The following is a 17,690-nucleotide window of genomic DNA, read 5'->3' as shown; positions in this document are numbered from 1 at the left end:
ACTGGAACCTTGCATGTAGATTAGGTTTTTAGTCCCTACCTGATTGCGTGGGTTTTCCCCATTTTGGGTTTCCATCCTACATCTAGAATAAAATTTTCTTCTCGTTTTCTATCCATCCTGTAATTGGCCGTAATTGTACTGTTGGGTGTGTAATAAATAAATAAAATAAATAAATAAATGTCTACCGAATTCTCCGGGATGTTTAACTCTTCCCTTGAATTGGCCAGTCTGGTGACAAGCGCTTTGAAGATGCTACCGACGATGGTCCCCTCCACTCCACGTACCCCGGTCCCGGCAACGCCACTGCCGAAGTTGGTCGCGAAGCCCCCTCTAGCGATCCCTTCATTTGGACCCGAGCTTGGACCTGCATTGTAGAAAGGAGAACCTACATGTACAGGATCGTGTACAGTGTAGGGGAGACAGGGGTAGGGGGGACAGGGTTTAGGGGGGAGACGGGGGTAGGAAGGAGGAGCAGACAGGAGTTTGGATGAGATAGGGCGGGGGGGGGGGGGGAGAGAAGACAGGTTTGGAAAGAGACAGGGGTGGGCGGAGATAGTAGTGGGAGGAGAAGGGTTGCACAACAAACATCACTGGATTAACATTTGGGAACATAGTTCAGGGGGACAGGGGGATATACGTATCTAAAGGTTGTGTACACCTGGGGGTTTTGGGGTGGGGTTTTTTTCACGTAAAAGAAACCCCAAAAAAAACCACAAAATTCCGCGGAAATGCAATAGAGTTGCAAGCCGGCGTGACCAGTTGGCGATTTTGGAAATCTTTACCCGAGTGTGTCATTGCCAGTTGGTGATTAGGAAATTCTTATTTTTAAATCTTTTTGGATGTTAATGGAAAAATACAAAGATTTTGTATGTGTTTGATTTGTGTCATTATAGAATTAAATGTTAGAAGTTGGCATCAAGATAACCAGTGCATTGCGTTTTGGTTTGATTTAGAAATGGAAACAAATAATTACACAAATGGTTTTTTTAAACATTTAGAATGGAGTAATGCTAAACGCCTGGCAAACCAGAATGCTGAATGAAAAGATCCATTTATATCTTTTATCAGTACTTTTTACACAAAACCAAATCAGCTACTACATGTACATGTACTTTTCAGGACCCATATTCATTCAGCTGCTTAAAGCACAAAAAGTAGCTAAGCATAACAAAATCATGCTTACCAGATTACAGTAAGCAGCCAAAAAAATATGTACATGTGAAGTGAGTCAGTGTACCACCATTGTGACTGGTAACCTGTTTATTTTTGCTAAGCAGACCACTGTTAAAGACACTGAACAGTGGACACCTTTGGTAATTGTCAAAGACCAGTCTTCTCACTTGGTGTATCTCAACATATGCATAATAGCAAACCTGTGAAAATTTGAACTCAATTGGTTGTCGAAGTTGCGAGATAAAAATGGAAGAAAAAGCACTCTTGTCACATGAAGTTGTGTGCATGCTTGATTTCGAGATCTTGAAATCAAATTCAAATTTTTAAGTGGAAAATTACTTCTTTCTCGAAAACTACAGAGGGAGCCGTTTCTCACATTGTTTTATACTATCAACAGCTCTCAATTGATAAGTATCAAGTAAGTTTTTTTGTTCCAATTATTTTGAGTAATTACCAATAGTGTCCAGTACCTTTTAAAGCAAAAGATTGGTCTTTAGTATGCCTTGTTTGAATGAATTCTATGGGTAGGATGAATTAGGTTAAAGTGTACACCTCCTTTACTAAAGCATGCAAGGTAATGCTTCTAAAAACGTGATGGGGAACTACTGACAAGCAGAATGGGTCACTCTTGGTCACTCTTGCGGTCACTCTTGCCACATCTTTTGTATCATTTTCCCAAGAACAACTTTTGTGTTTTATCTGTTTTAAAAAAGAAAGCGGGGAGGCCCACCCACTAATACTTTGATTACAGAATTGGCGCAAGAGAAATTGTGTTTAAAAAATTGTGGTTCGGGAAACAAATTAAAAAAATTGCTGCTCCTAAAAATATACTTTTGTACTTATAAAAAACACCAAAAAAACACACAACCCTTACGAAAAGATTTCCGCTTCCTGCCACCACTTTTTCATTCAGTTTTGAGTAAATTAGACACTAATTTATTTCATAACGAATGAAACTTCAACCTATCAAAATCCATCAGAAATGAGAACTGTAACTGATTATGATGGAAAATTCCCTCAAAAATGTCTCAACAAATTATTTGCTAAACTTCCGTGTGTAGTGAACACACATCAACAGCAAATAGTAAAGCTGGACAATTCCTACTAAGCACGATTTAGTTGTGCTTAGTTGTTGACCAGTTGATTCAGTTGAGAATGTTTGAAGACTGAGGGAGTGTCGTGGCCGAGCAGTTAAGAGCACCAAATTCAAACTCTGGTGTTTCTGATCAGCAGAGTGTGGGTTCGAATCCCCAGCCGTGACACTTGTGTCCTTAAGCAAGACACATAACCATTGCTTTGTCCTTCGGATGGGACGTAAAGCCATTGGTCCCATGTGTTGTGTAAATGCATGTAAAAGAACCCAGTGCACTTATCAAAAAGAGAAGGGGTTTGCCCCGGTGTTCCTGGCTGGATTGGCAGAATATTGCACCACAGCACCTTGTAAACCATTACCTGGTGCTTAAGGATTAGGTCTTATATCTCAAAACTCGCCCTACCCCTTGCAGTAATAATACCTGGCGCTTTGTATCCTTTGGCAAAAGGCGCGTTATAAATACGGTTATTGACTGGGGCACATATAAAGGAATTAGTCTATTGGGCAGGTGAACGTTGGGCAAGGTACTTACATGTACAAGGTTCAGTGCATGCATATATGTACTGGCAAGAGGGAATATTTGTTCTAATCTTACAAACTGTAACCCCTTTTTACACCAGACCAATTTCTCAGAAACTTCCCTTGGAAAATTTGGTTAGAATTTTCATTCAGGCAAAATTCCCAGAAAATTTACCAGCCTGTCTCAGTGAGGAACCCACAAGGGATAACACCAGGGTTAACATTTAGTTCAGTGTGAAAGGAACACAGGACGGCAGGGGAGGTTGAAATTCCCCAGGTAATTCCTGGGGTTTATTCCCAGAAATTTCTTGGGGTTTTATTTCCAGGGAATCATATATATGCAGTAAGACAAGGGCTTCATTAGACATATTTTGGTTCAAGTCCTGTCTGATCAAAAATGTCAAAATTCATCAGCATGAAGAAACAAGCCACAGCTCCATTGGAATTTGTCCCAAGTCTTTTCATTTTTACAAAAGGGCACTTCCATTTGAAACTTTGTTAGAAACTTTTGAAGGGGCACAAACAAAGGTCAAGATAGGGGCAACAGGGGCAATGGCCTCCATGTAATGCCAAGCCTTATATAAACTTTGTTTAACTACCATGAAAATGTGGTGCCTGACTATATGAGGACTTCAAAATTAAAGGTAAGGTCATCTTGGCAAGATAAGCAACCTTGCCCCTTCCAATTGTTTGACATCCCTTGCCACTGCCTTGGCGCCCCTTAACACTCCCACATAATGTAGAGGTGCCCCTTACTAAGGAAGAAGTCCTGCCTTGCCCTTCAGAATCAGAGTTTACCTGCACATCTTATTGCATACCATACTCAAAAGACCTCAATACTATTCCATTTGCAGTTTCTCAGCCAATTAAAGTTGAGCTCTAAGAAAAGCATCACCCTCTCCTTATGGTCAAAATCCCCCAGCCCCCATCCTCCCACTTATGCTTGCCCTCCTATGGCTATCTATGCCCGTACTCACCAGGCCTGTGTGGTATCCTGACTGGGTCTTCACAGAAGCCAAGCAACGCATGCAAGAAATCCAGAATGTTCTCCAGTGGATGGGTGCTGATCATGAAGCGCAGATAGCGGCGGAACTGAGACGGGTCGATCTTGAACATGCGGTTCAGGCACTGCTGTCCCATCAGCCGTAACTTGTCTCCTAGTATATCAAAAGATTAAGATAAATTGGTTTTCAAATTTAAAGTTCAATTTCAAATTCACTTTATTATCCCCAGAAATTCATATCGGCTTTTACAACAATAAGTTATGATGCATAAGAATTACAATCCATTAATTTTTATGTTTTGTTATTCTTGTTTAAGTACATTAAAAACCCTCTTGCTGTCTGACCATTCAATACCATTCACTGTGGTTTTGAATGATAGATAAGCTATGCCAGCCTTGCAATGTGATACCATGAGGGAATGCATGTACACTGTACACAGTTAGTTCTGTACACAGTTCTGTCACCATACACAACTCACTTGAAAATGTTGCGAACAGTAGGAGGGTTAAATACTCACAAAATTACAAAAACTTTAATGTGCATGTATAAGAGGACACAAACATTTCAAAAAGTAAACCTAAAAATGAGTTGTGACAATAAATAAAAAAAGTGTCAATGGTAGGTCAATTATGTTAATATCCTGCAGGTTTTCTGGCATTACAGGTACACATTTATGTGCGCTCTTGCAAGTGTGGCCTGTAGGCTTACATTCACATCATGCTTGCATTTGTTATATGTAGCTATTTTTGTATCACAATTTCGACCACATAGAGTTGAGATGGGACACTGGTCTGGTGAAGTATTACAAAACTTGCTCGGGGAAACAAAAACAAAATCATTTTTTGCAGTGTTGCCAGGCATTTTCTGATCTTCTTGAAATTCACATTTTTGGCACAAAGTGACAGCTCCATACTATCCGATGTCTTACAGTAAACCAGACCACCAAGATTAATAAGGGAATCAAGGTGTGGTGAAGAGGTTTTCAACTAGTGGTTTAATCCCAACGAGGCCTGGTTCGTGATAATTTACCGAGACGAAGTCAAGGTAAATTGTAAAGACCAATAGGAATAAAGAAACTGTCTTATAAGAACAGGTGCAATCTTGCCTATGAATTAACACTTTTTTCCGGTCATTAACAAAAGGTTTATGCACACCCACGTGACGCGTTCTCCACCAATAGGAGTAGTGAAACTGTCTAGGGTATTTATGAATAATTTATTACAAAGACCTTTATGTTTTGGTTCATTATATCAATTCAACATCTATTAAAAAGATCTCTTTGATTTAGGTTCATATATATCCTCTCCCTCATCCTCAACTACAAGATGACAATTTAATTAACTTTTCATGCCATCTCTAATCTCGTTAAAACAGCCACTGTAGAGTTCGCACACAAATGCAGTCAGGTGACTGCTAAACAGCGATTGTATTAAATTAATAATGAACAACGCAATATCACAATCTCATTACACATCCCAGTTTACCGTCTCAGAAAATATGCAAGTAGGAAATTAACGTACCACCCCCATCATCGCAGAGGTGTTTTAATTATTCACGGAACGTTTAATTTCTTAAGAGCAGACATCAATTAGCGTTGCTTTGTTGTCCACACCTCCATTTAGGAAGTCAAGCGTTGATTATTGATTTCTATTATTGATTGGTCTGTATGAAATATGGAGCTGCCCTATTGCTCAGGCTAGAGAGAGAGAGAGGGGTTTGTGTGTACACAGGCTGGGTAGGGCTCTAGGAGAAGACAGGTTCTGAACCCAGGGATTGATGTCATTGATGGCAACATTTTAACTTAAAGGCACCTTTGGTAATTACTAAAAATAATTAGTTGCATAAAAACTTACTTGGTAACGAGTAGTGGGGAGCAGTTGATAGTATAAAACATTGTGAGAAATGGCTCGGAGTAGTTTTCAAGAAAGAAGTAATTTTCCACGAATTTGATTTCGAGACCTCAGGTTTAGAATTTGAGGTTGAAATCAACCATATAAAAGCACGCAACTTCATGTAACAAGGGTGTTTTTTCTTTCATTATTATCTCGCAAATTCGACGACCAATTGAGGTCAAATTTTCACCGGTTTGCTATTTCATACATACATGTATGTTGAGATACACCAAGTGAGAAGACTGGTCTTTGACAATTACCGATAGTGTCCACTGTCTTTATAGGCACTGTACACCTTTGGTAATTGTCAAAGACCAGTCTTCTCACTTGATGGCGTGTCACAACATATTCACAAATAACAAGCCTGTGAACATTTGGACTCAATTAGCCGTCGAACTTGTGAGAGAATAATGGAAGAAAAAACACCCTTGTCGCACAGTGCTTACAGATGCCTTGAATTTAGACATCATCAGAGGTCTCAATTCAAATATTCTAGTGAGAAATTAATTCTTTCTCAAAAATCTAAAATGTACAGGACAGTTAATACAAAAACTTACATTGGTAACGAGCAATGGAGAGCTGTTGATAGTATCAAACATTGTGAGAAACGGCTCCCTCTGAAGTAATGTAGTTTTGAGAAAGAGGAAATCTCACACTCAATACAAGATTTCAGCTAAAGCCTTTTATTATGCATACTGATGAAAGAACACAAAGTAATGCAACAAGGGTGTTTTTTCTTTCATTAATCTCTTGCAAATTTGAGCCCAAATTTTCACAGGTTTGTTATTTTATGCATTATGTTTGGAGATACACCAAGTGAGAATACTGGTCTTTGACAATTACCAAAGGTGTCCAGTGCCTTTAACTTGAAATATGACATAGATCTTTTAAGAGATGACAAATTATTTGATACATTGTGAAAAGATGGGTGTCATATGCAGCTCTGCACTTTAAGAGAGGATCGTTAAAATCCAGGGTTTTTTTTCTCCCGTACTTCAAACCCTGGGTTTGAGAAGACAGCTTGAATCCAGGGATTGATGTCACTGCTGGCAACGTGACAACCCGCAAAAAACTTTATCTTGAAATATGACATGAATCTTTTAGGAGACGAGAATAAGGTCACGATACGATATTGAAAATAATATCGCCAATGTCAGTGTTGGTTTTGAAATTATGTAAATATCGTTTAAAAAAAATATTTTTTTCAAAGAGGATATCTTCCAGAAAACATTATTTTAAAACCGCCTTCGCGTCTTTTCCCAAGGATTTCTTATAATCTCACAGGGTCAAGCAGACTTGTTTAGGAACACGTTGCCTTAGTTCGGACGAGTTGGTCTTCAAAAAGTGTTTGAAACCGTTTTTTTAAATAAAATGCATATGGTTGGAAGGATGTTTTAAAAGTAGAATCGATGATCCACACAAACTTGCCTCAAAATTGCATGGTTTTCCTTTTACTTCACGAACTAACACGGTCGGCCCTTTATGGGAGTCAAAAATTTGACTCCAATAAATGGCCGACCGTGTTAGTCGACGAGGTAAAAAAACATGCAATGTCACGTTCAGTAGAATATAATTATCCACACAAAAATGCCTCGAAAGTGCACGGTTTTCATTATATGCCGTGAACTAACACGGCATGCCATTCTGTGGAGTCAATTATGGCTAACGTGTTAGTCCGCAAAAAGTGTATTGTACTGATGAGTTTTTAATAGATGTTAAATTTGCATCGGGGATAAAGAATATTAGTTTTTGGTTTTTACCCATATACACCGATGTGTGTAGCACTGTATACTCAGTACTTTCCCGAGTCCTGTGAAAAAGAATCACAGGCATTTTACTCGGGTGGGATTCGAACCCATGACCTTTGCAATTCTAGAGCAGTGTCATACCAACTAGACCACCGAGATTGCCCGGTAGCTAGAGGCAGTTCGAATCCTATGTTTTAGCAGCGGGTACTGCAAACGATTTAATAGATGTGATGAGTTTTTGTGCATTACATGTTTTAGTTATTTGAAAACTGCAGGTTAAAGTCCCGCCCAAGTCACTCTTTAAAGTCATTAAAAATTTACCAAGTCTGGTTTCCCCTGTGGTTTCCCTACTTGATGTTTAATCATTATTTCATAGTTTTAGAGAACTAAATAAAAATGGTATTACTGACGCCAAAACATTGTATTACCGCTGCCAAAACATAGGATTCGAACTGCCTCTAGCTACCGGGCAACCTCGGTAGTCTAGTTGGTAAGACACTGCTCTAGAATTGCAAGGGTCGTGGGTTCGAATCCCACCCGAGTAACATGCCTGTGATATTTTTTCACAGGACTTGGGAAAGTACTGAGTATACAGTGCTAACACACATCGGTGTATGGGTAAAAACCAAAAATTAATATTCTTTATCCCGATGCAAATTTAACATCTATTATGTATTACTGATATTGTGTATGGTTTAGTAATGGGGACCTACTTGTAGTATTTGCTGGTAGTTTTTAATAATGTCTACAAGAAAATTATGGTAGGGTTTGATCTGACAGCTCTTTAAGCTATTACAGTACAGTTCATCTCACCAATCTAGTTTTTGTTAAAAGAAATGCAACTGTCCCAAAATATGCACAAGATTTACAAATCTGTGAAAAATGTGGACTCATTGGTCATTGATTTGAGTTGCAAGAGAATAATGAAAGATGAAACACCCTTGTTACACAAATTTATGTGCTTTCAGATGCTGATTATAAATGGCGTCAGGCCCAAATAAAAGGCGTCAGGCCTGGGGTGGATTTCACAAAGAGTTAGGACTAGTCTTATCTCGAGTTAAGACCAGTTACTCGTCCTAACTTAGGACTATCCATGCAATTTGTATATCTCCTAGGACTAGTCCTAAGTTAGGACTAGTCCTAACTCTTTGTGAAATCGACCCCTGAAGTCTTTTAATATTTGAGTGGGAATTTACCTCTTCCACAGAAACTATGTTACTTCAGAGGTAGCCGTTAAACAAAATATGTTATACTTTCAGCAGCTCTCCATTGCTCGTTAAACCAAGTCAATTTTATGCGAACAATTATTTTGAGTAATTACCAGTGCCTTTAAGAGATTTTGTGAATAATAAATGATGCTGGCCATGCAGTCTGTGAGCAACATGTACAGCTGATTAGACTTGTGGACAAGTCGTTAATGGTCTGCCGTGGTGAGATAGTCGAGATGTGGCTGTGTCATAATGATTCAGGTTTCTGCGATCGAAGACTGCTCTCGCAAGATCACAGCTCTTGCAAGATCACTGCTCTCGCGCGAACTGCTGGTTGCCGACTTCTACTACCCAATAAGGTTTATCGCGATTCAGAAACGCAATGCATTGTGGGAAGGAATATGGGGCGGTTTCTATGCAGTTTCTACGACTCGCGCACGCAACGCCTATACCTTTGTGTGGGTTCAACAGCGCCCTCTCTTGATATTTTGATATTCGTGATAAACCTTATGGGAACGTAGCCATGAGAGCAGTAGTCTTGCAGGGCCAGCAGTCTCGCGAGAATACCGCGGGAATCGCTGGAAGATTCGGAATAGAGATTCGGAATGCTATCACCACGACAGACATTAATGACTTGTCCACAAGTCTAATAGCTGATTGGCGTACCAGCTGTGGCTAGTTGGGGCGCTACCTATGTGAATGATTTATCAACCAGTGCCATGTAGGTGTTACATCAGAGTAAGGCACCATACAGAGTCATACTTGCTTCTCTGGTCTAAGTCAGCCAGCTAGTGAAAAAAATATGTACCTGCTTGTGTGAAAACATGCTCAGGCTGTGTCTGAATTGGCGGCAACAGCTAGAGCTACAGCTTGATTTCTGCGTCATCGTGCGTTGAGGTATAGGACGTACTTAGAAACGCCCTTAGCAACAGCCGTAGCCGTAGCTGTAGAGGCCAATTAGGATACGGCCCTATTAACCTTTTTGAGATATGGTGGATACCACAGGAGTGCACTGGTTGGTTTAAAGACACTGGACACTATTGGTATTTGTCAAAGACAAGCCTTCTCGTCAATTCTATGTGTTTTTTCCGGAGAAAACTTGTTATTCAAACCTTGAACTCCTCAATTTTACAAAAAATACTGAAAAGCGATGGCAATAAAACAAAATATAAAGCCAATAAAAATTCGCAATAAATAAAAAATTTAACAGTTAACCTTGAAACAATAATTAATTAATAAAGAAGTCCCATTTTATGTTAAATTTTGAAGTAGAATCAGTACTTGTAATAGAGATTTACTTTTCTTAAGTACATAGTAAATCTATAGTTGAAGGTTGTTCAAGGTTGTTTCCCGCATGCAGTTGGTCCCCATCAACTCCCCAGAAAGTTGAAGGGTTGATCATTTTAACTTAATTGATTTAGAATGATTTAATATTGCATGGTGGAAATATGATAGGGAAAGGTTTGCGATAACACCATGTAATGACTATATCCATAGAGTAAGGACAGAGATGAGTTGGGGTGGTTCTGAAAAGAACCGTTGGTTTCAACTCGACGTTTCGATCAGTATGCTCAGAGTCTAATCGTCTTCTGGAGAAAGACTCAAAGGCAGTGGACACTATTGATAATTGTCAAAGACTAGCCTTCACAGTTGGTGTATCTCAACATATGCATAAAATAACAAACCTGTGAAAATTTGAGCTCAATCGGTCATCGAACTTGCAAGATAATAATGAAAGAATAAAACACCCTTGTCGCACTATAGTCAAACGAAGTTGTGTGCATTTGGATGGTTGAATTCCAGACCTCAAGGTCTCGAAATCAAATTCGTGGAAAATTACTTCTTTCTTGAAAACTATGGCACTTCAGAGGGAGCCGTTTCTCACAATGTTTTATACCATCAACCTCTCTCCACATTACTTGTCACCAAGAAAGGTTTTATGCTAATAATTATTTTGAGTAATTACCAATAGTGTCCACTGCCTTTAATTAATGTTTATGAACCATTATCAGATCATTTACAGTTTGAAACCTTTATCATTTCATTATGTTTAAAACAGAAGCTGAGAGAATTTCTGTGTTGATATTGATTCAAGATATGACTAAATAAACAAAGATTAGATAAAATTTACATCTGGCCTGCCTATCACACACAGGCCTTTCTGTAGGGCAACCTTTCTATAAACACCTGTCTCTGTTGAATCCAATTTTGTATTGTATTGTTAGGATTTGAGGCATTGCATGGTGAGGTACCAATATATATTTGGTTTATGCTGTAACACCATGTGTACTTGCCAGGTAGAGTTTGTTCTTAGAGAACTGTCTTTCTTGATTCTTCTACCATATTGTCTTAATTCTACTTCGTAATGTATTTGATTGTCCAAACCAACAGCAAACGAATGACCAGTTACAGGAAAGGGAGAAATAAAACTAATAAACAAATCTTTAAATTTACCAGTAAAAAAACTAAATTCATGAATGCTAAATAGAATTGCATTTAGAAAAAAATATTTATAAAAAATAAAAAGTATGATCAAGCTATAGGCCGATCACTGTGCGTAATTTTAACTGTACATTTATGTACATGTATGCGATGATCGATACGAATATAATATCTTTACTGTACCTAAAATTATATACTTATGTTGTGCAAAATATATTTTAGGCCTATACAAACTGTTTCTGAACAAATTTTTGTTATCGAGTTTGATAACATCAAAATGAAGTTAGCAGTCATAGTACTTATTTTTCAAAACTCATTCCAGCCCCGCGTGCCCCCCCCCCAAAAAAAAAAAAAAAAAAAATGAAAATGAAAATTAAATGAAAAAAAAACCAACATTCTCGAGCCCTAGTTCTTGTGCCACCATTGAGCAAGGGACCAATTCTAATTTCTAACGGCAAAAGTCCATAGCAGTAATTCTTGTACTTAGATAGAAGACACTATACAGATAGAAGACACTAGATTACATAGCTCATGGTAACATCTGAGGTATGTACAACCCCATCCATCTGAGCTTATCCCTGGCCCTTCAAAATATGTCAGCAATTATGTGAGTCACAAGCTTCTGAGACGACCCCTTGCAGAGGAATGTCCACTTAAGACATCCAGTGATCAGTAAAAGACCATGGAGAGTTCCTTGAGGAGGAGCCTTGATGCTGCAAGATGACTCCATCACATCATCATTACACTCTTAAAGGAGCAAGTGTGTTCGTTTTCTTCTTGGAAGGGTAAATTAATTTCCCATCCTGTGACTTGACCCCACCACAAAAACAACTCTTAGCAAATGCCATCTAGACTGAAAATGGGTTCATAATCCAGGTTCCAATTTGATAGAGCTACTTAGCATAAATAGTCGCTAAGCACAATCATAATAATGCTTACAAGAATAAGGTTACCAGCTAAAATACAAAACGTCTTAGAGGCAAAGCCCTAATCTTCAAATAAAAATGTTTTACCGGTATATGAAATATGTAGGTCGTGGAATATTTTTGTTTGGCATATATCGGGCTGATGTTAGACATCGGGGCAAAGTTTCATACAGCCTTAAAACTTGCTAAGCACGAACAATCTTGCTAGGGGAATAAAAAAAAACCTGGAAATTCCTGGAGAGTATTTTCTTTCGCTACCATCCCATGTTTGTTTCGTTTGTGATTTGTGATGTAACTTTTCTTAAAAGTATGAACCCATAATTATCTTGCTTTGATCACCCCACTCCCAAGCAGAAAGCATTTAGCCCTACTCCAAAGCAAAAACATTTCTGGTATTTTTGGGGAGAAAATTGATTTAAAGGGAGGGTACATGTTTGGTAATTGTCAAAGACCAGTCTTCTCACTTGGTGTATCCCATCATAACCATAAAATAACAAGCCTGTGAAAATTTGGGCTCAATTGGTCGTCGAAGTTGCGAGAAAATGATGAAAGAAAAAACACCCTTGTTGAATGAATTTGTGTGCTTTCAGATAAGAATAAAAGACTTCTAGCTAGAAGTCTTTTATTATTTAAGTGAGAAATTAGCTTTTTCTCAAAAACTACGTTACTTCAGAGGGAGTCGTTTTCCACAATGTTTTATATTCAATTTTTTTTTCAATTCAATAGGGCCAATATACATTTATTATCAGCAGCTCTCCAATGCTAGTTACCAAGTCAGTTTTTAAGTTAATATTTGTTTTGAGTAATTACCAAATGTGTACCTTCCCTTTAAGGCCTGACGTTTCGTCCCTATAGAGTCCTTTTCATAGACTAGAAAACAAGGACTGCAAATTTACAAAATCAAATCTGGTCCAATAAAAAAATTGAGCTACATATCCTGATATGTTATGGATTTCCCCCAAATTGGAGCACTGCACCCTCCCCCCCCCCCCCTCCCTATGTAACAGTGAGCTAGTATATTCAGACTTTGAAATATCAGACATTGTATTTTATTTATTCATTTATTTGTTAATACTTTTTATTTATATTTTTTAATTAACTATTTATTTCTTTATTTATTTATTTGCTATTCGCTTGTCTAATTTCTGGTTTTGGTTTTGTTATTTTAAATTGTGCTTTGTGTATACAGATTGTTTATATTTATATTTGTTTCAAATTATTATTATTTTCCAAAGAGAGTATTTTATATAGTGTGTTTGCCTCCCTATGTGACTGGATTAACAGACTTTCGAGTTACAGTGTTTAATTATACTTTTGTTGATCCTGGCCATCACATTAGGGTTGTTTTGTAATTTCCTGTGCCCTTACTGTTTTTCTTGCTTTGTATTTACTTTTGTACATGTACTCATAATATCTATTTGACATACTGTCTGCTTGTATTTGTAATTGTCTAATGGCCAAATAAAGAATAAGAATAAGAACAAGAATAAATTAATACAATTAATCATAAATTTAACAGACGGTTGCATAACACACACGCGAGTAGAGACCACGAATACACGAACAGTCAACACGCATACCACCATGCTTTCCACTTTATACAAACAAACCAAAGATTTCAAATTAAACAGAAACATTTATCGCCGCACATACACCCGGTACGTGTGTCAAACTCCCTCATTAAATATTAACGCTGAGCAACATCGCATTTTCCAATCCACGAGACGAGGACAACAAAAATAGGGGAAAAAATGAGGGGAGGTAAGAAGAAGAAAATATTCCCCCGGCCCAAGACCGTTACTCTGGCAACTTGGCATTTGAATGCTTCGGTCGTCGAGGCGGACTCTGCAGGGGAGAATGTCTGGCCATCCCCTTCTATTATTATATTACCTTTTTTTTTTTTTCTTTCTGTTATAGCGGCCTGGGTTTTCAATCAAGATTTTATCTGAAATTCAGTCAGCCATCTCTCTCTGTGCAGCAGCAGGAGAATACTCCCCGTAGAATTTTCAAGGGAGAGGCAATTTACTCGGCAGCCTCAGTGTGAGAGGCTGTTTGTCGTGCATGCAGGTTTCTGCAGTATGGATAACATCGGTTTATGCATAATGATCAAGAGGAGGGCTTACATTGCTGGCTTTTGGAGACAGTGAAATACCTCTCCTCCTCTAGTTTGAAATAATCAACATGAGAAAATGTTGTAAGATAAGATGGTGTTTTTTTTAAAGAAAGATAATAAAACTACAACATTTTTAGAGCGATTAATATGTTTCTAAGCGCTATAACCAGACATAAATCAGATTGACAAAACAGATGGGTTTTAAGGGCACTGGACACTATTGGTAATTGTCAAAGACCAGTCTTCTCACTTTTGTTGTATCTCAAAAAAATGCATAAAATAACAAACCTGTGAAAATTTGAGCTCAATTGGTCATCGAAGTTGCGAGATAATAATGAAAGAAAAAACACCCTTGTCACACGAAGCTGTGCGCTTTCAGATGCTTGATTTCGAGAACTCAAATTCTAAATCTGAGGTCTCAAAATCAAATCCGTGTAAAATTACTTCTTTCTCGAAATGTACTCCACTTCAGAGGGAGCCGCTTCTCACAATGTTTTATATTTATATACTACCAACCTCTCTCCCCATTACTCGTTACCAAGTTAGTTTTTATGCTAATAATTATTTTGAGTAATTACCAATAGTGTCCACTTCCTTCAAGTAATGATTTAAAAGTATCCAATGAAGGTGTCGCTCAAACGAGGGTGGGTAGCTTGCTCCAAAGTGTTGGAACTATGACAAATATAAACTAAATCACGATTAACATTTGTTTTTATTTTTCAGGGGTTTTGTGCACCTTTAAACGGGCTGGCTTCTTTCGATTTCTAAGCAATCTGTGATTTTAGAGGTTCTTGCCAATTTCTAACGGCTATTCTTTCAGCAGTTAGCATTTGTATCTTTACAATCAGGAAGCTACCAGACTAGCCCGGTTCATCTTCCCTGCGAATGCGAACGCGATACGAACTTTGACATCTCACATTAGCAACTAATAATTTGCGTCGGTTGACTTGTGCTCAACTCCTGCGAAACAATCGCTGAGAAACACAGGGTTGTTAAGTCCAAATTTGTATTCACAAGAAGTATGAACCAGGCTTTAAACTATTACATTTTATTTGTCACAATGAACACCCAGACCGAAGCTTCACCTTTAGTAAACCGTAATTCTAACCATTTCGTTTCACGATCCATATGGTTCAATCTCACCAACACTGGATACGTCTAGTGACAGCTACATGTGTAGATCAAATTAAAAACGACATAGAGAATGATATTTTATATACCACAGCGAGAACGATTTCACTGGGATAGCAGAGGAAAATGCTTACACAAAATGTGTCAGTTGCTACTAGAAAATCGACATTTGCAATATTAGCATAGTGCGCACCAACAAATTTGTAGTCTAAATATTCTGCTATACAAAACTGAGGGATGAAATTTTTAACTGGTCTAGTTTGGGGCTAATATTTTTATAAGACCTGGATTATTTATCATCAGAGCTAAATGCTACACAAAATGTGTTGGTTACTACTAAAAAATCATCATTTGCAACTCAATAGTAGCATTCACTGTGCACAAAAAATAAAACTTAAATAAAACAATATTTTGCTATACAAAACTGCAAGATGAAATTTTTCATTGTACCAAATTGGGGCTAATTTAATTTTTAGACCTGGAATGTCTATCATCACAGCAAAATACTACACAAAATGTGTCGGTTGCTACTCGCAAACTGTCATTTTTCTACTGCAATATTAGAATTTAGTGTGCACACAAAAAATGCAATTTAGTCTAAATATTTGCTTTACAAAACCGCACAATGAAATGTTTAAGTGTACCAGATTGGGGCTAATACTTTTAAAAGACCTGGATTATTTATCATCAGAGTGGAATGCTACACAAAATATTTCAGTGGCTCTTCGAAAATCATCATTTTTTACTGCAATAGTAGCATTTAGTGTGCGAAAAAATGCAATTTAGTCTAAATATTTGCTTTACAACACTGCACAATGAAAAGATTCAGTGTACCAGATTGGGGTTAATATTTTTAAAAGACCTGGATTATTTATCATCAGAGTGAAATGTTACACACAATGTGTCGGTTGCTACTCAAAAATCATCATTTTTTTTCCTACTCAATATTAGCATTTTTTTGTCATTTTTAGTCTAAATATTCTGCCATACAAAACTGCTGCATGAAATTGTTCCCCATACCATACCAGACTGAGGCTAATATTTTTATTAGACCTGGATTATTTATCATCAGAGCAAAATGCTACACAAAATGGGTCAGTTGCTACTCAGAAATCATCATTTGAAACTCAAGCATTTACTGTGCACACAAAATTAAATTTTGTAAAAAAATATTGTGCTATACAAAACTGCAAGATGAAATTTTTCATTGTACCAAATTGGGGCTAATTTAATTTTTAGACCTGGAATGTCTATCATCACAGCAAAATACTACACAAAATGTGTCGGTTGCTACTCGCAAACCGTCATTTTTCTACTGCAATATTAGCATTTAGTGTGCACAAAAAAATGAAATTTAGTCTAAATATTTTCTTTACAAAACTGCACAATGAAAAGATTCAGTGTACCAGATTGGGGCTAATATTTTTAAAAGACCTGGATTATTTATCATCAGAGTGGAATGCTACACAAAATGTGTCGGTTGCTACTCAAAACAATCATCATTTCTTTTCCTACTCAATATTAGCATTTTTTTGTCATTTTTAGTCTAAATATTCTGCCATACAAAACTGCTGCATGAAATTGTTCCCCATACCATACCAGACTGAGGCTAATATTTTTATTAGACCTGGATTATTTATCATCAGAGCAAAATGCTACACAAAATGGGTCAGTTGCTACTCAGAAATCATCATTTGCAACTCAATAGTAGCATTTACTGTGCACACAAAATTAAATTTTGTAAAAAAATATTGTGCTATACAAAACTGCAAGATGAAATTTTTCATTGTACCAAATTGGGGCTAATTTGATTTTTAGACCTGGAATGTCTATCATCACAGCAAAATGCTACACAAAATGTGTCGGTTGCTACTCGCAAACCGTCATTTTTCTACTGCAATATTAGCATTTAGTGTGCAAAAAAAAAATGAAATTTAGTCTAAATATTTTTTTTACAAAACTGCACAATGAAAAGATTCAGTGTACCAGATTGGGGCTAATATTTTTAAAAGACCTGGATTATTTGTCATCAGAGTGGAATGTTACACACAATGTGTCGGTTGCTACTCAAAAATCGTCATTTTTTTTCCTACTCAATATTAGCATTTTTTTGTCATTTTTAGTCTAAATATTCTGCTATACAAAACTGCTGCATGAAATTGTTCCCCATACCATACCAGACTGAGGCTAATATTTTTATTAGACCTGGATTATTTATCATCGGAGCAAAATGCTACACAAAATGGGTCAGTTGCTACTCAGAAATCATCATTTGAAACTCAAGCATTTACTGTGCACACAAAATTAAATTTTGTAAAAAAATATTGTGCCATACAAAACTGCAAGATGAAATTTTTCATTGTACCAAATTGGGGCTAATTTTATTTTTAGACCTGGAATGTCTATCATCACAGCAAAATACTACACAAAATGTGTCGGTT

The 17,690-nt window shown here is 37.3% G+C and overlaps 1 protein-coding gene across 9 annotated transcripts in view; it reads right to left on the bottom strand.

The window, feature by feature from the left end:
• LOC139944764 (protein unc-80 homolog) overlaps positions 1 to 17,690 on the bottom strand; it is a 124,577-nt gene that overhangs the window by 85,413 nt on the left and 21,474 nt on the right. For all 9 annotated transcript variants that reach the window (XM_071941860.1, XM_071941863.1, XM_071941861.1 and 6 more), the window contains exons 4-5: positions 3,763 to 3,942; positions 186 to 385 (exon numbers count right to left, since the gene is read on the bottom strand). In XM_071941860.1, coding sequence (XP_071797961.1) covers positions 186 to 385; positions 3,763 to 3,942 — 380 coding nt within the window. The remainder of the gene's footprint in view (positions 1 to 185; positions 386 to 3,762; positions 3,943 to 17,690) is intronic.

The sequence above is a fragment of the Asterias amurensis genome, chromosome 12 (genome assembly GCF_032118995.1).
Source record: "Asterias amurensis chromosome 12, ASM3211899v1".
NCBI lineage: Eukaryota > Metazoa > Echinodermata > Asteroidea > Forcipulatida > Asteriidae > Asterias > Asterias amurensis.
Note: the sequence above shows the minus strand (reverse complement) of the source record. Positions and strands in the feature narration are given on the sequence as shown.